The 22,104-nt window shown below is 39.7% G+C and overlaps 1 protein-coding gene across 2 annotated transcripts in view; it reads left to right on the forward strand.

Annotated features, from left to right (window-relative positions):
• FNBP4 (formin binding protein 4) overlaps positions 1–20,948 on the forward strand; it is a 39,827-nt gene extending 18,879 nt beyond the window's left edge. For both annotated transcript variants that reach the window (XM_046015392.1, XM_046015393.1), the window contains exons 11-17: positions 932–1,065; positions 2,049–2,236; positions 7,064–7,374; positions 7,503–7,647; positions 8,746–9,089; positions 16,779–16,936; positions 19,882–20,948. In XM_046015392.1, coding sequence (XP_045871348.1) covers positions 932–1,065; positions 2,049–2,236; positions 7,064–7,374; positions 7,503–7,647; positions 8,746–9,089; positions 16,779–16,936; positions 19,882–19,972 — 1,371 coding nt within the window. In that variant the 3' untranslated portion in view covers positions 19,973–20,948. The remainder of the gene's footprint in view (positions 1–931; positions 1,066–2,048; positions 2,237–7,063; positions 7,375–7,502; positions 7,648–8,745; positions 9,090–16,778; positions 16,937–19,881) is intronic.
• The last annotated feature ends 1,156 nt before the right edge of the window (positions 20,949–22,104 follow it).

A 22,104-nucleotide genomic window follows, 5' to 3' on the forward strand; every position in this document is an offset into this window, starting at 1 on the left:
GTCTCTCTCTTCCCCGACTTGTTCTCTCTCTCTCTCTCTCTCATAAATAAATAAACTTTTTTTTTTTAAATGTTTTTTTTTAAGATGTAAGCTCTCTGCCCATTGTGGGGCTGGAACTCAAGGCCTTGAGATCAAGAGTCGCATGCTCCATTGGCTGTGAATGGGCATATATTTTAATATAGACCCGTTTTCTGACAAAATTCTATTGATAGTGATCAGATGAGGCCATGTCATGTGGAAAGACTTTGTAAGTGCTACAAGATTATAAATCCGTTAAGAAGAAAATTTCTGGGGGCGGCTGGGTGGCTTAGTTGGTTGGGTGTCTGCCTTTGGACCTGGGATCAAGTTCTGTATTGGGCTCCCTGTTCAGCGGGAAGTCTGCCCTCTTTGCGGCTCCCCTTGCTCGTGGTTGCTCGCTCTTTCTTCCCCAAGTAAATGAATAAAATCTTAAAAAAAAAAAAAAGAAGTTCCAAGTCCTGTTTGTCACCTGCATAGTTTATAGCATGGCAGGTTATGATTTAGTAAAGAAGTTCTCCTGTAGGAATCTGACTTCTCTAAGGACTGAACTTTTGTTTTTGATGAAGAACATTACTGATCTGAATGAACTATCTACCAAACAAAGGTAAAATTGCTGGGGAATTATACTGTCCAAAGGGGGAAACAAAACTGCTACTCATTTTCAGGTACTGGAGAGTTGGGAGTGTAAAAAGTACTGGAGTACTGGAGTCATTTTTCAGAACTCTACAGAGCAAACAAGATTTTTTATGAAATAAAGATGGTTTGTTTTTTGATTTTGTTTTTGTTTCTAGGTGTATCTCTTTTTTGTGAGAGTATAGCCATACTGTCATGGACCAGAAAACATGTTCCTTTTACTTCTGCTTCTTGACGTAACAAGAAGTCTTTAACTTATTTCTCCATTTGTTGTTTCTAGACTCGGATTGCAGACTGGAGGGAAGGGGCTCTTAATGGAAACTACCTTAAACGAAAGCTTCAGGATGCAGCAGAACAACTAAAACAGTATGAAATAAACGCCACTCCTAAAGGCTGGTCCTGCCACTGGGACAGGTACGCACTCTTCTCCCCTTTTCACCTTTCACCTTTGACATCTCAGACATGATTTGTGATCACCACCACCTGACGACATGACAGCCTGTCTGGAGACTGAGAGCAGCTGCGGTTAGCGGTGCTGGGCAGGCAAAGCACCGCAAGCACTTACAGAGTCTGGGCCAGCCACACGGAGAAACAAAAAGCAATGTTTAAAGTGTTCCATGTAACGGATTTTTTCCCAAGATGGACAAAGCTGGTTTTTACTCTCCAGAGTGTTGTTGCACGGAGTAGGGCGGGCTTGGGGGTTAAGCGCATGCGAGAGCTCTGTGCGCTTTACAGGACCTCTGGAAGCAACTACTCCTGATTAACCTCGGTGAAGTTAAGGAAAGCTTCGTGCCTGAAGATGTGAATGAAGAACAAGATTACTATCTTCTGCCAGCAGGTCAGATGAAAATATTTCTTTTTATATTTGGCTTTTCTTGATTTTTTTTTCGTTATTTGAAATCTTTGCTCTTTTATTTTTCAGCTCCCAGATCCTCTCCCTCTCTTTAGCTTTCACTGTGTTTGATATCAAGAGTATGAAATGTGAATTCCACGGTCCAAGAGGGGAAGAGTCACCTTTCGCAAACTTCGTTGTTCTCTTCTTTGGAAGGGAAATTAGTGTTCTAGGATATTGAGTCCCTTCGTTAATGCAACTTGAAAGCCTGTTAAGCATTGGCAAAAAAAAAAAAAAAATGTGAGAGGTGTTTTCTAAGTCATCTGTTGAAATGAGAGGGCTCAGGGCTGTATTCACAGAGCTGCTGGCAGTGCAAATAGCTTTGAATTATCCTTGGTTCTTCATTCTCAATTGTCAAAGCTCTTTGTTGCCTTTGTGAATAGCAGTCCATTAAGAACAGGTTCGTCCCTGTGAGAGCAGACTGCTGTCCTGGGACAGGACCAAATGGAAGTGTCTTTGTAGGAGAATGGGTCTTAAAACATGTGTTTTCTTTCTTGTAATTTAGGGATCATAGACGATATTTCTATGTAAACGAACAGTCGGGCGAGTCTCAGTGGGAGTTTCCAGATGGTGAGGAGGAGGAGGAAGAAAGCCAAGCACAAGAAAGTAGAGACGAGACTCTTCCTAAACAGACTTCGAAAGACAAAACTGGCACTGAATCAAATTCTACAGAATCGTCTGAGAATTCCACAGGTGGGACAATTTACCCTATACTAATTTGGAGAGAAAAAACTTTTGGGGAAAAAATGACTTGTGTTAGTTTATATCATAAAAGAAGGAAATAAATCATAAATTTCTATTTAAAAAAAGTGGCTTGACATAAAATTGCAAGTTAATACTGAAGAAAACTAAGGTAGTGATGACTTGGAAATCAGCATACTATTAATATCAGACTTTGTTAAAATGTGAAATGATGAGCCAAAATATTTTGATTTTAAGAATGTCCCAGGGGCACCTGGGTGGCTCAATCGTTAAACATCTGCCTTCGGCGCAAGTCATGATCCCAGGGTCCTGGGATCAAGCCCCGAATCAGGCTCCCTGCAGTAGTTGTCAATATCTGTGTGGAGGTGATAATGGGGTTTTTGTTCTGCTGTTCTACAGAAAGCTTAGTCTGTTGATACTGTAGCTTCATTTTTCTACTCCACTGGTCTTACAGGACGTATGGTTGCTAAAATGTTCTGATGAAATGGTATGAAACTATGACCATTGTTTCAGATAAGCGAAATAATTGATGGGGTGCAAATTGCCAACAGTATTCTAGTATAAAACAATCAGGATGGCTCTGAACCCATTTAAAGTTTTCATAGAGGTCTTACGTTTGTTGTATACATTTTAAAAAGGGCTTTCATAGCTCCTTAGTTCTCTTGAGAATCTTGAGAGCTCTAAAGAGAAGTGGCTTGATTTCTGCATTATGGAAGAAGATGCGTTTTTTTTTTCTTTCCCTCTGAATCCACTGTTCTTGAAATAACAAAAATAAGTGAATAGTGAAGCATAGTCAATACTATGATTAGCAACCATTTTGATCTAAAAAAACTGGTAGCTGTTAAAATAATAGCAAATAAAGCAGGAGTCTATGGTTTGGCTTTTAAAAGAATAAACCTTTTGTAGATAAAGACATGGAATTTGTTGGTAACTTAGGGAGTAAAGAGCTGAATTTTTTTGTTCTCTGCTTTTCAAAAATGATACTTTTTATTTATTTAAGATTTTAATTATTTGTTTATTTGATAGAGCAAGAGAGGGAAAACAAGCAGGAGAAGTGGGAGAGGGAGAAGCAGGCTTCTTGCTGAGCAAGGAACCTGATGGGGGCTCGATCTCAGGACCCTGAGATCATGACTACAGCTGAAGGTAGATGCTTAATGACTGAGCCACCCAGGCACCCCTTTACTTATTTATTTTTTAAAAAGATTTTATTTGTTAGAGATAGCGAAAGAGGGAGTACAATCAGGAGGAGTGGGAGAGGGAGAAGCAGACTTCTACAGAGCTGGGAGCCCCATGTGGGGCTCGATCCCAGGACGCTGGGATCATGACCCAAGCCAAAGGCAGATGCTTAGTGACTGAGCCATCCAGGCGCCCCTATACTTTTGTATTTATTTGGCTTCCTGATTCCAAACAGAAGGTTCTGATAATGTACCAAATGAAAGTGGTTGTGTTACCAAATGATTTTGTTCATTTCTTAAATAGCCTAGGGATAATTATCAGATCACTGAATAAAAAGCCACATTTGGCTGCAGTGTTAATTTTGCACATAGCAAAAGGGTATTTTGATTTTACTTCGTATTTCAGAAATATATTTTCTCAAGTTATAGAGTATTTTACTAACATTCTCACAAAGAGATTTTCTTTTGGTTTTTTTTTTCCCCTCATTCTTTTAGTAGTAAAGATAGCTATGTCTCATAAGTTGGTTTTATCACTTATTTGCTTTTTAGTAGTTAGTGAACTGAAGAGGCTTGATGTAGTTCTGGGAAGTAGACTACTCCTGAGCACTGTCTGATGTCCCTTGTATGTTGCAGAGCTGAATATTCTAGGATTACTAATTTCTTTAAGTGTTTTCTGAACATCTTAGACTTAAAGTTATTTTTTCCTTTTGTTGATGACAAACACAGTTGGGTACCATGTGGTAAAGGGAAGACTTGGAAACATTCCTGTCTGATTAAAACAAAACTAGTTATGCTGTAGGAAAAAGCCACTGATAATCCTGCTTATAATCTTAAGCCTCTTTAATGAGAGCCACTAAAACTTTGATAAACTTGATTTAAATAAAACCCAAATCTTACACTAAGGTCTATGGGATTTAAGAGTTTTTTTTACTGTTTTAAGCATATAAAGAAAGTTTGTTTAATATATTCTGTTTGTCGTTGTCATCTCAGCAGTGGTTAAAACCATCTTTTAAGAGAAGAAAATTTACTACATTGTGCGGAGCAAGGACGTTTCCAAGTTCTGTTCATTTTTTAATCCTTGTTCATTGTTCAAATTTAACATCATGTCTCTAAAGACAAGTGATACTTGAAGATATCTAAAATGTTTGTCATTTATGTTAAATTTAGCTGCTTTTCAAAAGTCCGTGGATCTGGTTTTTTTGTATAATAAGTTCTTGCTTTAAATTGTTAAACTGTCCTCGTGGTTCAAAATACTAAGCAAAAGTTTTTTCTTTGGAGCAATACAGGAAAACAGTAAAGGAAACCTGCCTTCAAATAAACACAAGGATGCATAGAAAAAAATTCTTGAAGAGCTCAAAATTTGTGTCTCCACACTATTTTAAGCCTGTAGTTTTCAAATTTATAAGGGTATAGTAAAAGCTGTGTTTACCTTTAATCTCTCCTTGAACTTCAGACTTAAATGTTACCTTAGATGGCAAAATATACCAACTGGGTTATATTTAGAAACAAAGGAAGCAATATGCAATAGAACATCCCTGGATACTCAAATGGATATTTCTTAAGTTTTTTGTGTCTAAGCTAAAGGAGATAATTACCAGTATTAAGACACAGCTTTTGTGTTTTGAGCAACTTATTATGGGATTCAAATATTAACCAGAAATGCTTCTTGTTTGCTGCTAGATTTATCAAGTCTGGTTTATCGCATTTTTACACAAAGTTTAACTAATTCTGGTAAGCTTTGCTGGAAGTTGTAAACCACATTATTAACCTTGAACCTGTATTTCCTTGAGTTGCTTTATATAGCAGCACATTATCATCATAAGCATATCTATATTGTGCTTTTAGATGAGAGTGTAAAATTTGACTTACTAATTTATCTATCAGATGTTGTTGAAAGTTTAGAAGTTTGCTAGGTTATTAATTCTCAGTATGTATTTTCTTGGGTTCTGATATGATCTTGATATTCTGTTATTATGTAGTATAGTAGACTCCTTGGTCATACCTGGACTTTATTCATCTAAAAGTTAGTGTGTGAATTCATATTAGATATGACCAAATATAAAAGTCAGATGAGGCAGTTGAAGTCTTTTAGCTGGAAAACTACATTCTTGTTTTCTGGTAACTGTTTTTTCAGCGCTCTTTTCCTTTAATCAACTTCTCAAAATAATTACAGTGAATTTTGTGAATCATCCTCTTAAAGTCTTTTACAAAAATATATTATATATCTGCTCCATAAAAACTAAAGCTATCCTAAAAGCCAAATGGTTTATGGTGGCTTTGGTTTTACCTTGTCGAGAACCAGTGTGGTGTCTTTTGGAGCAACCAAGGTAAAGGGTTGTATCCTTGTTGAGAGACTTTGGTAATAGTACCCTCATTTAATCCACCACTTTTGACCATGAAATGTTAACAGGTGATTACATTTGGGTCTGTACTCCGTGAGAAGTGAGATTTATCTAGCTGTGATTTCTAAAGCTCTTAGACCTCTGGCATTTCACCGGGACTTCTTGGTAAAATAGTGCTAGACTAGGAATCAGACCTGGCCACTGAGAGCTGTATGATCTTAGGCAAATCATTTTCCTCCTGGGTTTCATTACCTTTGAAATGAGAGAGTTGAACTAGATAATTTCTCATGTCTCTTCTACTCCTAAATTCTATGATTTTTAGGGAGAAAATTCCCTTCAGCATTCCTGGGATAAATATCTAATAGTCCCATATATTGTGAAACTTCCCTATTGACGATAAAGAGGGATGGGGAAGGCTACAAGTAAGTATATCCTCCTATTTTCTTTAACCCTTAAAGCTTTTCCCAGGAGAGAAAGGAAAAGAATTAACTGGCTTTTGCAGAATTTGAGAAGAATGGATTCTGCAGCTTTTTACTTACAATGTCTTTTTAACTCAGACTCCAGCATCAATTTCACATCCTCTGGGTCTTCAAACACTTCTTTCATGTGTGCCTTCGTTATCATGTACCTTGAAGATTTGTTCTAAATTTCCCTTTTCTCATTACAAAAAAATTGCCCTTAATTTTTTGTTGCTGTGCTTCAGCAAATGTAACTCATAAAAAGGTGCAAAGGAATGATAGAGTTGATAAGAAACAGCACCTTGCAAATGGATTTTTAAAGCCTAGTAACTCTAATGAAAATAAGTAGAATTCAGTTTTGAATGAGTGCTTCTCTGGGTCATCCCCAATCAGTCACCTGGCTCACTAAAAAATAAAATAACATGGAATCAGTATTGCAAATACACATTGTTCATTCATTTTGAAGTAAAAAAGACCCAGAGTGTTGCCTTCTAGTTGTGTATGTTGAAACTGTGAATGTTTGAAATAAGAAACATCAGGTTCAGATGACCAGATTTCTCACTGAGTTGATGTGGTGTGCTTCCTTTATTCATCCATAAATCTGGACCCAAAGAACAAAACTAGTATATACTATAGCTGGGGCAAGTACTAACTGTGAGGTTAATAAATTCATCTTTACATGGTAGTCATTTTGAACTGAATTGCTTAGTATTTCAGTGACCTCAGTGTAGAGTAGATGCCTGGGGGTCTGATTTTGTCTAACTAGTCACTTGAACATTGGTGCAAATGTAAGCCACAGAGTTTTTGTCTTGCCTCTGCCCTGACTCCTGTTTGTTTTTGTAGGTTCTCTTTGTAAAGAGTCCTTTTCTGGCCAAGTTTCTTCTTCATCACTCATGCCACTTACTCCATTCTGGACCCTCCTTCAGTCAAATGTGCCTGTGCTTCAGCCTCCATTACCTTTGGAAATGCCACCACCTCCACCTCCACCCCCAGAATCCCCTCCTCCTCCTCCCCCTCCCCCTCCTCCTGTAGAAGATGGTGAGATCCAGGAGGTAGAGATGGAGGATGAGGGAAGTGAGGAGCCTCCTGCCCCAGGAACAGAGGAGGATACTCCATTGAAACCTTCGATGCAAACCACAGTTGTAACTAGCCAGGTAAGAAATACTGTTTGGCATTCTGAAGAGTTTCTGGGGACTGGGGCATAATTTGACACCATGTTTTATTTTAGAAGAGGATGTTTAATCAGGACTTTCAGCCACTAACTAGATTGTCTTTGTTTCAGACTTCAGTTGACTCTACCGTCTCTAGTTCACCTTCCACTAAAGCAGTAAAAAGAAAAGCTACAGAAATTAGTACTGCAGTAGTTCAGAGATCAGCTACCATCGGTAGTTCTCCGGTACTCTACAGCCAGTCAGCTATAGCTGCAGGTAAACCTTGCGATTAAAATGTTTTCCTCAAGGTATTACATCTTTGTTTTCAGGATTAGATGTCAGGTAAAGGCTTCTCATTTCATTATTTTGTTTAAATAGATGCCACACCCAGTGTGGAGCCCAGTGTGGGGCTTCAGCTTAACAGCCCTGAGATCAAGAGTCCAACACTTAACCACTGAGCTACCCAGGCACCCCGAAGTCTTCATTTTAAAAACTTTCTAGGGGTACCTGGGTGGCTTGTCGTTAAGTGGCTGCCTTCAGCTTAGGTCTTGATCCCGGTGTCCTGGGATCAACTCCCGCATCAGGCTCCTTGTGCAGTGGGAGGCCTGCTTCTCCCTCTCTCACTCCCCCTGCTTGTGTTCCGTCTCTCGCTGAGTCTCTGTCAAATAAATAAAATCTTTAAAACAAAAACCTCTTTCTATATGTTTCTTCTAGTTACTGAAAACTACTATGTATCCTTCCAGATTGTTTTCTGTGCACTTACATGACTTCAGTAATTTTGATGTTTAAGTACCTTACGGTGGGGGTGCCTGGCTGGCTTATTTGGTAGAGCATGCAACTCTTGAACTCAGGATCATGAGTCAGTCTATCTGTTTATCTATCTACTTATTTTTAAGATTTTATTTATTTGTCAGAGCACAAACAGGGGGAGCAGCAGGCAGAGAGAGAAGCAGGCTCCCAGCTGAGCAAGGAGTCCAATGTGGGACTCCATCCCAGAACCCTGGGATCATGACCTCACCCAAAGGCCAATGCTTAACTGCCTCAGCCACCCAGGCGCTCCTGTGGCTATATATTTTTTTAAAGATTTATTTAGTTGAGAGTTGGGGAGGAGGAGAGTGAAAGAAATCCTCAGGCAGACTCCCTGCTGAGCGTGGAGCCCAGCGCAGGCCTTGATCTCACCATCCAGAGATTATGACGTGACTCAGATATTTAACCAACTGAGTCACCCAGGTGCCCTATGGCTATATTTTTTGAGGAAAAGGTGTACTGACAATTTGTAGGTGATCTAACCCCCAGTTATCTTTTCCATCTTTTCTTTGTTTTTGCTTGTCACAATACCCTTCTTACAGTCTTGTTTTATGTTTTCTGTGTTAGGTCACCAGGCAGCAGGGATTGGACACCAGTCTGCAGGGATTGGACACCAGGCAATATCAGTTAGCCATCCAGCAACAGGAATGGGTCATCAAGCCAGAGGAATGAGCCTGCAGTCAAATTACCTAGGACTGGCATCAGCTTCTGCAATTATGAGCTATACTGAATGTTCTGTCCCAATGGCAGTGACTGCTCCCACATTGCAGCCAGTCCAAGCCCGAGGTGCTGTACCTACCACTGCCATTATTGAACCACCACCTCCTCCTCCTCCTCCTCCACCACCACCACCACCACCAGCTCCCAAAGTGCCACCACCTGAGAAGACCAAAAAAGGAAAGAAAGATAAGGTAGAGTAAATCTAAGTTTCTATTTAAAAAAAATTTTAGGATGCCTGAGTGGCTCAGTTGGTTGGGTGATGCCTTTTGCTCAGGTCATGATCCTGGAGTCCTAGGGTCAAGTCCCACCTCAGGCTCCCTGCTCAGCAGGGAGTCTGCTTCTCCCTTCAGCCCTCTCCCCTCTCATGCTGTCTCTCTCTCTCAAATAAAAAAAAAAAAAATTTTTTTTTAGAGAACCTAGGTGGCTCAGTCGGTTAAACATCTGCCTTCAGGTCATGACGCTCAACTGACTGAGCCACCCAGGTGCCCCATGATTCTATTTTTTTAAATCCATTCTGGCAATATAGGACTTTTAATTGGAGAGTTTCATTTATATCAGTAAATTACAAATTTATTATCAGTAGTAACTAAAAGGGGAGGACCTACCACTACCATTTTGTTACTTGTTTTCTATATATAGCCTATAAAGCTTTTTATCCTCATTTCTTCCCTTATTGCTGCCTTTTGTGTTGACTTTTTTTACAGTGACATATTTTGATTCCCTTGTCATTTCTTTTTGCATATATTCTATGTTTATTTCTTTGTGGTTATTGTGGGTATTATATATAATGTGCTGAAGTTACAATAATCTATTTTAAATTAATAGACTCCACTGCAGACAAAAACTATATAACTGCACCCCACTCCATTATTGGTGTTATAAATTACATCTTTATATATTGTACCCATTAATGTAGTTTTAAAATTATTTCTATGCTTTGCCTTTTAAATTTTTATTTTATTTTATTTATTTATTTTTAAAGATTCCATTTATTTGACAGATAGATCACAAGTAGGCAGAGAGGCAGGCAGAGAGAGAGGAGGAAGCAGGCTCGCCGCTGAGCAGAAAGCCTAATGCGGGGCCTGATCCCAGGACCCCGGGATCATGACCTGGGCCGAAGGCAGAGGCTTTAACCCACTGAGCCACCCAGGCGCCCCTGCCTTTTAAATTTTTAGAAGAGTAAGAAATAGAGTTATAAACAAAAATCATAATCATACTGGTTTTTATATTTGTTTGTGTATTTAATCTTTACCCGAGAATTTTATATTTTTGTATGACAAGTTAATTTCTGGCATCTTTTCATTTCAACTTGAAGGACTCCACTCCCTTAAGCATTTTTTACAAGGCAAGTCAAGCAGTAAAGAACTCCCTCTTTTTCTCATCTTTTGTTAATTTTGGGAACATCTTATTTTTTCCTTATTTTTTTTTAAAGAATTTATTTATTTATTTGACAGACAAGGAATCACAAGTAGGCAGAGAGAGAGAGGAGGAAGCAGGCTCCCTGCCAAGCAGAGAGCCCGATGCAGGACTATCCCAGGATCCTGAGATCATGACCTGAGCCGAAGGCAGAGGCTTAACCCACTGAGCCACCCAGGAGCCCCAGTTTTTTCCTTATTTTTGAAGGAAAGTGTTGCCTGGTATAGAATTCTGAATTGGCGGCTTCTTTTTTTTTTTTTTTAATTTCACCACTTTAAATATATCCTCCTGCTGTCTTTTGGCCTATGTCATTTCTGCCAGAAATCCTCTGATAATCTTATTGAGGATCCCTTGTATACGACAAGTCGCTTTTTTTTTCCCCTGCTTTTAGATTCTCTTTGGCTTTTGACAAGTTATGTAACAGTGTGGTCTTTTGGGGTTTATACTACATGAAGTTTGTTAGGCCTCTTGGATATGTATATCCATGTCTTCCCTAAATTTGGGAAGTTTTTGCCTGTTTCTTTTCTTTCACTTTTGTTTTTGTAATTAAAAAATTTTTAAAAGATTTTATTTATTTATTTGACAGAAAGAGCGTGCGCATACAACAGGGGGAACAGCAGGGAGGGAAAGGGAAAAGCAGGCTCACCAGAGCAAGGAGCCTGATGTAGGGCTCAGTCCTCAGACCCTGGGATCATGACCTGAGCCAAAAAGAGATGCTTAACGACTGAGCCTGACTGAGCCATCCAGGTGTACCTTCTCCCCTTTTCTTAGAAGTAGTCTCCACACCCAGCATGGAGCCCAGTACGGGGCTTGAACTCATGACCCTGAGATCAAGACCTGAGTTGGTATCAAGAGTCAAATGCTTAAGTGACTGAGCCATCCAGGCACGGCACCCTGTGGCTTTTTTTCTTTTTTTAAGATTTTATTTGTCAGAGAGACAGAGAGTACAGGCAGGCAGAGTGGCAGGCGGAGGGAGAAGCAGGCTCCCAGCAGAACAAGGAGCCTGATGTGGGACTTGATCCCAGGACGCTGGGATCATGACCTGAGCCGAAGGCAGCCGCTTAACCAGCTGAGCCACCCAGGCGTCCCATCTTGTGGCTTTTTTTTTTTTTTTTTTTTAAGATTTTATTTATTTATTTGACCTACAGGGGGTCACAAGTAGGCAGAGAGGCAGGCAGAAAGAGGTAGAGGGAAGCAGGCTCCCTGCTGAGCAGAGAGCCAGATATGGGGCTGGATCCCAGAACCCTGAGATCATGACCTGAGTGGAAGGTAAAGGCCCAATCCACTGAGCCACCCAGGTGCCCCCCTGTGGCTGTTTTTAAAATGAGTTTTTCCCTTTTCTTTCCATCTTCCTTGGACTTCCATAATGTATATGTTGGTCCATTTAAGGGTGTATTATAAGTCACTTAGGCCCTGTTCACTTTGCTTCATTCTTTTTCCTTTTTGCTCTGCAGACTCAATAATTTAAAATGACCTACCATGAATTTTACTGATCCTTTCTTCTGCCTATCAGAGTCTGCCATTGAGCTAATGAATTTTTCAGTTCACATTTTTCAACTGCTTTGGATTTTTTTTTTATAACTATCTCTTTGTTAGTAATCTCATCTTGTTCAGAATTTTTATCTGCTTTGGATTTTTTTTTTTTTTTTTTGTATCTATCTCTTTGTCAATAATCTCATCTTGTTCATGTATAACTTTCCTGATTTCCTTTAGTTCTTTGCTGGTGTTTTCCTTTAGCTTTTTGGGTACATTTAAAACTTTTCTTTTTCTTAACTTTGTGCTTTTTTTTCTTTAAGATATTTATTTGACAGAGATACAAGCAGGTGGAGTGGGAGAGAGAAAAGCAGGCTTCCTGCTGAGCGGGGATCCCAATACAGGGCTCAGTCCCAGAACCCTGGGATCATGACTTGAGCTGAAGGCAGACACTTAACAATTTGAGTCATCCAGGCGCCCCTGAGCACATTTAAGACAACTGTTTTGAAGTCTTTGTCTAGTATGTCTTCAGCATGTGTTGGTTTCTAGAAATTTTCTTTTCCTTTGAATGGGTGTGTTTCCCAGTATCCCAGTTTTGTGATTTTTTTTCTGTATTGAAAATTAGGTATTTGAGAAAACAACTCTCTCTCCCAGTCTTTGTAGCCTTGCTGTATTTGTGGAAAGAATTTCATTAATGAGCCCTGTATGAAGGTTCAAGATCTTTTTGGGGCTTTTCTGGGCATTTGTATTCCCTGGATTTATGCTTTCCTATTTTTCTCATTCTCCTGTATACATTAATTTTAATTTTCTGAAGAGTCTCACACCTGCTTTTAGGAGCCTTATGTGCTGTATAGTATTCTCCTGCCCCTAATCTCTTGTTTCCAAGTATCCACATGACTGCAGTTTCCACATGGTTTTCACATGCCACATAGTACCTGCCACTGCCTTTCATGGATTCCAGCCTGAAATCCAGTAAAACATACTACCTTTCCTACTTGAGCTCTCAGTTAGGCAGTTACAGAATCCAGTCCTTCAGGCAGCCACAGCCAGGATAGAACATTTCACTCTTTGGGGTGATCCCCAAATTGGGGATCCCAATACAGGGCTCAGTCCCAGAACCCTGGGATCATGACCTGAGCCAAAGGGAGACACTTAACAACTGAGCCACCCAGGCACCCTGCAAAAAAAAAAAAAACCACACAGAACTTTCTCATCAGCTTTTGTGCTCTGTGTTAGCACTTTCTCTGCTACCTCAACTGTAATCTTTTGCCCTGAGGATTAACAGGGCAAATTCATTTGACTTACGATGGTTCAAAGAATCTTCTTGAATGGGTTATGCATTCACACAAAATAGACAGTGTTTCCAGATTAAACTTTTTGTCCAACTTGGTACCATGATTTCAGATAGAAATTATCTGGAAATAAAGTGAATATTAGAGCAGTCAGTAATAACAAGACAGTGTGTAAAGTAGACCAATGTCAAGCTCTACACCAAAGTATACACAGCTCTCCTGAGTCAAAATACTGTTCACTACCTCCATGCCTTTACTTTGTCCACCAATCCCAATACTGTCTGCTCTTTACACAATTAAATGTTAGAACAACCAGTTCTCGGGAATCATTTATCTTCTGAAGCCTTCCTTGACACCCTTTTTCTGACCCACCAGACATAATTGCTTCTGCCTCTTTTAATGCGGTAAGTAATTTTTTAGCCAGTCATGTTTCTATGGTCTTGAAAAATCCAGAATTCTAACTTGGTAAGGTATTATTTTTACATACTTAATATTGAAACAAATAATGGTCTTTTTGTTGTATATAGGCCATTTTAAAAGAATATAAAATGGAGGCACCTGAGTGGCCCAGTCACTTGTGTCTGACTCTTTGTTTCAGCTCAGGTAATGATCTCAGTGTCATGAAATTGAGCCCTCGTAGGGCTTTTGCTTAGCACAGCATCTGCCTGGAATTCTCTCTCCTCTCCCTCTGCCCCTCTCCTTTATGTGTTGCATGCATGTGCTCTCTCTCTCTAAAATAAGTAAATAAAATCTTTAAAAAAAAAAAAATACGGGCACCTGGGTGGCTCAGTTGGTTAAGCATCCAGCTTTTGATCTCAACTTGGATCTTGATCTCAGGGTTATGAGTTCAAGACCCAGGCTGGGCTCCCTGCCGGGCATGGAGTCTACTTAAAAAAAGAAAAAAAAAGAATATATTACACTTAGTGCCTCATGTTCAGGAACATTTGAAATACATGTTTTCAATCTTTTTTTTTTTTTTTAATTTTTATTTATTTAACAGAGAGAGGTCACAAGTATGAAGAGAGGCAGGCAGAGAGAGAGGGGGAAGCAGGCTCCCTGCTGAGCAGAGAGTCCTATGTGGTGCTCGATCCCAGGACTCTGAGATCATGACCTAAGCCAAAGGCAGAGGCTTAACCCGTTGAGCCACCCAGGCACCCTCAATCTTTTTTTTCCTTAAGATTTTATTTGAGAGAGAGAGAGAGCGAGCACGTGCAAGTGGAGGGGAGGGGCAAAGGCAGAGGGAGAAGCAGACTCCCAGCTGAGCAGGGAGTCCATCCCAGGACCCTGAGATCCCAACCTGAGCCAAAGCAGAGCTTTAACCAACTGAGCCACCCAGGCGCCCCAGTTTTCAGTCTTTTTGCTAAAGAGTTTTGTGTACAGCTTACTAGAAAATAAGTCCTAACCTCATCTGACTTCAGTGTTCCCCTATGAAAATGTGCTTAAACAGCCAGTGCAACTCTATATGCATGGTTTTGAATGTGATTGGCAATAAACTTCTAAAACATAACTAATTTTTCCATGACTGATAGGAATCACGTGATAAAAATTTTTTCACAAAACCCAATAGAAGTCAAAATGAAATGACTAACTGTACCCAGAGCTTTGTTTTTTATTTTTAAGATTTTATTTATTTATTTGACAGAGATCACAGGTAGGTAGAGAAGCAGGCAGAGAGGGGTGGGGGAAAGCAGGCTCCCCACTGAGCAGAGAGTCCGATGCGGGGCTCGATTCCAGGACCCCTAGATCATGACCTGAGCTGAAGGCAGAGGCATTAGCCCACTGAGCCATCCAGGTGCCCCAAGAGCTTTGTTCTTTAATCATGGTTGCCAATGTTCAGTGAAAGATAATACCTCAGTGAGCCCTCTGTGTTCATGTCACCATTATTAGTTCATGTTACTTTTGACTCAGTTGGTTCCCTGCTAAGCCAGAGTGGGCTGTTCTGGAGCTTGCAGGAAGGGGGTATATACAGTGTGAGAGCCTGTATCACAGGTGAAAGGACCGACTAGAACTTGGGAACGTATGTGGGACCTAAAGGTGTCAGCACAACAGATGGGCACTCGTTCCCCCATAAAGTTAAGAACTCTGAGTTACAGTCAAAATAGGGTATTGAGTTAACAGGGAACTACTAACAGAAGAAAGACTAAAAATATGAAACTTATTTTCTCAGATTTTTGAAGACAAGAAATGTCTCACAAGTACAGGCTGGAAAAACAGGTTGGGCCCCCATATCCAGTCCAGAATGAGCACAGCAGCAGGTACTCGCACCTACCACTTGTGTGCCTGCTGGTCATGCTTATGGTGTGGGACCTGGTTAGGTCTTCAGACACAGCTCCTGCTGCTCTTCAAAATACAGGGATAATTTTTTTTTTTTAAGTGATAGGACACATAGACCTTATGTTCTTTTTTTTTTTTTAAGAGATTACAAGTAGGCAGAGAGGCAGGCAGAGAGAGAGGGGGAAGCAGGCTCCCTGCTGAGCAGAGAGCCCGATGCGGGGCTCGATCCCAGGACCCCGGGATCATGACCTGAGCCGAAGGCAGAGGCTTTAACCACTTAGCCACCCAGGCGCCCAGGGATAAAATCTTTTTAATGTACATGATTTGTCAGACATTTTCCTTAGAAGCTTGGGATTTAGTAGAGAGTCAAATCCTGTTTTTGTGGAGATTCTCTCCTGGAAGGCTGGAGAAGAGGGGAATGGGGAGACAAATAGGCAAGTATGTGCATATTTGGTGCTTAAAATGCAGTGAGAAAAAATAAGTAGTGTTAGAGGACCAAAAGTGGTCTTTGGGAGGTGGTGGTGTCTCTGATAGGGTGGTCAGGGAAGGCCTCTTGGCTAGAGTGCCATTGATCAGAGGCCTGAAGGTGATAATAGAGCAAACCATGTTGGACATCTGCAGTTATGATTTTGTGTCACCAGGATTTTTTTTTTTTGCTGTGAAAGTACATATTTATTATAGATGATTTAGAAAATGAAGATGAGCCAAAAGAAGAAAAATAAGAACTCCTCTTAGAACTGATCTTATTAATATTTTGATGTATCTCCTTGCTTTTTTAGTATTTGTTGCCATTGGCTATGTTGCTCTTTCCAGGAAAGCTGGCCATTTATTTCTCAGCTGTTTTTCACTTGATGTGAATGGGGCATCTGTTTAAAATTTGCCAAAGGAAACACTAATTCTGAGTTGAGATAAAAGGCAACAGTTTTGAATTCCATAAAATAATGAGGCTAAAGAAAATTTTTCTGACCCGATTTAATAAAAACACACTTAAAGTTTTAGGATTTTTTTTTATAGTTTTTAGATTTTCAACCAAGCATTAGGTTTATAGTCGGTAGAGATTTTTGGTAAGAACTTAGAATGGAGGGGTGCCTGGGTGTCTCAGTGGGTTAAAGCCTCTGCCTTCTGCTTGGGTCATGATCCCAGGGTTCTGGGATGAGCCCCATATCAGGCTCTCTGCTCAGCAGGGAGCCTGCTTCCTCCTCTCTCTCTCTGCCTGCCTCTCTGCCTATGTGATCTCTCTCTGTCAAATAAATAAATAAAATCTTTAAAAAAAAAAAACTTATAATGGATATATTTTCTGTTTCTGTCCTTTTGATTTTAAAGCCCCTTTATTCCTTAGATCTAAGAAGAGATCTTGATCTTACATGGGTCTCATTTCCATATTTTATGTATTATTTTCTTTTTGACCTTTAACCTTTGCTCTAGGCAAAGAAGAGTAAAACCAAAATGCCCTCTCTGGTAAAGAAGTGGCAGAGTATCCAGCGTGAGTTAGATGAAGAGGAGAACTCTAGTTCCAGTGAAGAGGACCGGGAATCAACTGCACAGAAGCGAATCGAAGAGTGGAAACAGCAGCAGCTGGTCAGGTAAAAAGAAACCACAGATGAGAGTGGGTTGTGGTGGTGGTTTTAGAGTAGTCGTCATATTCTTTGAATCACAGTCCTTAATTTTTATATTTTTTTTTTCAAACTTACCTAAAGGTTCATAATTCACAGTAATGTTAATTTCCCTGTAAAAATTATGATTTACCCTTTTTCAGAGTTAGAAATACCAAGGTTTTAACTTTATCCTACTGATTGTTCCTCTTAAGCAAAGGAGTATCTTTAACTCTGAGCATACCAGGAAAAACAGATATCCCTTTTAGCATGTAGACCCAATAGACCTTTTTATAACTTTTAAAAAAATTATTTTACAATAATTTACAGAAGTTAAAAGGACGGGGACTGCCTCAGTCGGTGAGAATGGGACTCTTGATCTGGGGGTTGGGATTTTGAGTTCAAGTCCCATGTTGGGTCACAGAGCTTAAGCCGCTGCCTTCGGCTCGGGTCGTGATCTCAGGGTCCTGGGATCGGGCCCCGCATTGGGCTCTCTGCTCTGCGGGGAGCCAGCTTCCTCCTCTCTCTCTGCCTGCCTCTCTGCCTACTTGTGATCTGCCTCTCTGTCAAATAAATAAATAAAATCTTTAAAAAAAAAAAAAAAAGAAAAAGAAAAGACTTAAAAAGGGAAGGGGAGAAAAATTCATTAGAGATTTGGTAAGAATTGAAACATAGGTAACCCAGATATTTTTCTGGTTCTGAGGGTAGATAGAGTAAATAAACTGAGCACCATTGCTCAGTTTGCAACTCAGAATGCAGCTAATCGTTCAGTTTTCATACATAACCTGGATTATACTCATAAGTAGTCCTACTGTATTTCACATCCGTCTCATTTAGGTTCTAGCTTATTACTTCTGGTTCTACCACTTGCAACATCAATGAAGACATTTGGGAGAGGATCACCATCTTTTATTTCACAATTCAAAACACTTTTATTTTTAGATACGTAACCACCAATTGAAATGGTCATTGTAAGGAATTTTTTTTTTGTTTGTTTCTACAATGTCCATTTCTCCATTTATTACATACCTCCTTTTAGCACTTGTCTACTTAGGAACCCTATGAAATAAATTGTAGCATACAGCATAATAAAACCTGAAAGATTCTTGCTATATGTCATTTTAGGAAATGAGATAGTCCTGGTTGTTCCTTTTTTTTTTTTTTTTTAATTCGAGAGCAAGCAAGGGGAGTGGCAGGGAGAGGGAGAAGCAGTCTCCTGCTGAGCAAGGAACCTGATGTGGGGCTCAATCCCTGGACCCTGGGATCATGACCCGGGCTAAAGGCAGCCAATTGAATGACTGAGCCACCCAGGTCCCCTGATATTTTTCCTTTTTATTTATTTATTGTTGTTGTTCCTTTTTTTAAAATTTAATTTAATTTTGTTTTTTAAAGATTTTATTTTTTTGACAGATGACAGGCGCCCCTGTTGTTGTTCCTTTTTAATGAGAATATTGTATTTCCTTTTCTTAGAAATATACTGTTCATTCAGTAATCTCAAATTTGAGAAAATTCTTCTAGGATATGGTCCTCTTAATATCCATAGTCTGAAATTTTACTTACCCGATAATTTTTACCATCATAATTAGAATGTCCAATGCCGCTGTTTGTTTGCATTTATCTTCTGGTTTGTCTAATAATTGTGGGGTGGGGGCACCTGGCTGGTTTGATTGCTAGATCTTGGGATTGTGAATTCAAGCACCATTTGGGCATAGAGCTTACTTAAAAAAATAGTAGTGATAGGTGTGCCTGGGTGACTTAGTGGGTTGAGCCTCTGCCTTCGGCTCAGGTCATGATCTCAGGGTCCTGGGATTGAGCCCCACATCAGGTTCTCTACTTGGTGGGGAGTCTGCTTCCCTCTTTCTCTGTGCCTGCCTTTCTGCCTACTTGTGATTTCTCTCTCAAATAAATAAATAAAATCTTTTTTAAAAAATAGTAATAATAATATTGGAGTGGAAGGAGACCATGAAGATGTTGCCTCCAGACTTTACTTCCTTGAAAGGTTGTATACTCTTTGGGGCAACACAGTAAGAAAACTGAGGGGTGCACTTAGTAACAATTTATTGCACTTTGCCTCATTCTTATAGATGATCCCATTATTTGGTTTTCTTTTTTTTTTTTTTTTTTTTGTCTTTTTTAGTATTGCTGTAAACTGAGTAATGATTAATTCCTATAATGATGAAATAGGAAACTTTCAAGATGATAGGTGGGGAATCGCAAAGATTCTGTATTTAGATTATTTTGGATTTGTAAAAGGGTCCCAATGCATCCCTTCTGGTTATCATAAGAATAGAATCTGAGCTCAGTCTGTTTTAAAATATTTGAATAGGCCATGAGGTATTATTGCTTAAAAATAAAACTGTTCAAAAGAGAACTTCAGGGGCGCCTGTGTGGCTCAGTGGGTTAAGCCTCTGCCTTCGGCTCAGGTCATGATCTCAGGGGTCTGGGATCAAGCCCTACATTGGGCTCTCTGCTCAGCAGCGAGCCTGCTCATCCTCCAGCCCCTGCCTGCCTCTCTGCCTGCTTGTGATCTCTCTGTCAAATAAAAAATTTAAAAAAAAAAAAAAAATCTTCAAAAACCAAAGGTTTCTGACGATAAGTTGAAGGTTAAGATATGTCTTTCCTCAAGAATTGAAACTCTTCGGGGCCAAGTTAAACTTTCACAAGAACTGTTGTCTTCCTTCAGTTTGGCTTTAATGGTTACAGGAGATACATAAAAATAAATACGCACCTACATGTTCATGAAACTGTAGAGAGAGTGTGTGTGTCTTTGATGCATCAGAATTAAGAAATTTGAAGAAGAATATATTGGTACCTAGTTGAGAAACTTGAAGCACATTCATAAACAAAGATCAGAGTTTCAGTGTCAGGTAATGGTTTTTGTGAACAGTTTCCTCCTTTTTCTTGCCAGTGAAGTAATCTGTTTGTTGTTTTCACAGTGGCATGGCAGAGAGGAATGCTAATTTTGAAGCGCTTCCTGAGGATTGGCGAGCGAGACTGAAGAGAAGGAAAATGGCTCCAAACCCATAGTTTTGTGGGGGGAGTGTTTTTTTTTTTTTTTTTTTTAATTACTGATCTTTTTCTTCGTGTTCAGTTCAGAGTCTTCATCAGTTTTATTGTTGTCAATAAACTATAAATGTTAAGAGGGAGAGCATATGAATTTCCTGGGCAAAAGCATACACGTACAGAGTTTTCACATTTGTGAAATGTAATGTTTCTGTTTTGCTGAAGGGTGATGTTGACCGAATGCTTTGACATGGCTGCCTTTATTCTCACACTGGCAAGCTCATTGTATCAGGTACATTAACCTCATCCATCTGGAACATGTGAGTCAGGAATATGATACCTCCGCAGAGCACTCACTGACAAAAAGTGAAGGATTTTCTGTCTCATAGAGTCTCATTTAGTTCCTAGTGCGGCTCTCTCTCATTAACTTCTACTCCAGAACAAGTGCAATTAAGAAGGCAGCTCTGTATTCTGTTTTGCTTAACTGGGATTATCCGAATCTCTGACCTCTTCTATCCTGCCACCCCTGAAGTGCTGAGGTATATTGAGGTGTTTCCTTTGTGCTGACAGACCACCACACTTCCTAGAGATCTCTTTCTCAAAAATTCTAGAACTGGTAGCTCAGTCATTTCACATACCAGTGGCGTTACTCAAATTTCAATACAGGCAGCAGCAGGTGTTCATATCTTTAATTTTGAGGATTTCCCCCTCATATATGTGGCAGTAAATGTAACAAGAGCCACTGTATGTATTAATGTGTCTCCATTGTCTCACCTTATTCCAAAATGCACCTCCCTTTTGTGTGAATGTACTCTCCATAAAATTCCAGTATTTAAAAAGCAGTTTACTGTTCTGTACTTTCTATTGTATCACAATCAGGTAAAAGTCACTTTAAACTGAAGAAACGGCAAATTGTGTTTTAAAGCTGTTTGTATTTCTCCAGTTTCTGGCCTTGTAAATTTGTATATATGCTCTAATAAAGCTTTTTTTATACTTCTGATTGGTTATCCTTTTGCTGTTCTAAGGCTATTATTTCATGATTGTGTGATCAAGACTTGTTTTAAGTCCAGTTTTGTTTTTTCTTCCAAATACAGCAGAAGGCATGTGTGGACACTGAAGAACATCTCTTGGGAAAAAGAAGAGCCGCAGGATCTTGAGTCAGTGGGGATGAGAGGGCCATTGGGGACAGGGTGAGAAAACAGGGTTTTGGCACCAGAAGGTGCTAAGACGTATTTTGGAGCTCGTACTCTATAATATTAGCTACTGTTTGCCTAAAATCCTGGAAATAATGTTATGTGGTTTTGAAGATGGACTTTTTCCCTGATTATAAAGGTAATCTCTACTTTGGTTATGTTCATATAAAGCTAACCAAAGACAACAATTAATAGTTTGAATTTTATTCCAGTCTATATGCATGTAATTGAGAAGTTTTACCTGCTCCATGTCATGTACGCCGGTGTGCTGGATTACTTTTAGCATTATGCAGGTGTTGGGGTGACATTTTGTATACAAACTTGTGATTTGCATAGAGCAAATTTGTAGAAATAAAGGTTACCAACTAGCAATTAAAGCTTTTGCTTTAACTGTAGCAGTTTTCTAGACTTGTAGGAATTGCTGCAGAGCACCAGTACCTTTGTCACTATCTTCTTTTTTTTTTTTTTTATTAAAGAACAGAGTGAGGGAAAGAACTTGAGTAGGGGAGAGGCAGTGGGAGAGGGAGAACCTGTCTCGTGGCTGAGCAGGGAGCCCAATGTGGGGCTCCATCCCAGGACCCTGGGATCATGACTGAGCCACCCAGGTGCCCCCATTTGGTACTATCTTAACAGAATGGAGCACTTTGAAGTCTGACAATTTGATGGTCAAAATGTGTATTTTTCGAATCTTCTATGGGGTGGTGAGATACAAGTTCAAAGGAGAGGAGAAACCGCTCCCTTTGAGCAACACCTGACAGTGACCTAAGGCTAAGGAATAGCAAAGAAGTTTGGAATATTTTTTTAAGATTTTTTTATTTTTTTTAAAGATTTTATTTATCAGAGCACAAGCAGGGGGGTTGGTAGGCAGAAGGAGAAGCAGGCTCCCGCCGAGCAAGAAACCCTTTTTGGGACTCAATCCCAGGACCTGAGCCACAGACAGACGCTTAACAACTGAACCACCCA

The sequence above is a fragment of the Meles meles genome, chromosome 8 (assembly GCF_922984935.1).
Source record: "Meles meles chromosome 8, mMelMel3.1 paternal haplotype, whole genome shotgun sequence".
In the NCBI taxonomy this organism is placed as follows: Eukaryota; Metazoa; Chordata; class Mammalia; order Carnivora; family Mustelidae; genus Meles; species Meles meles.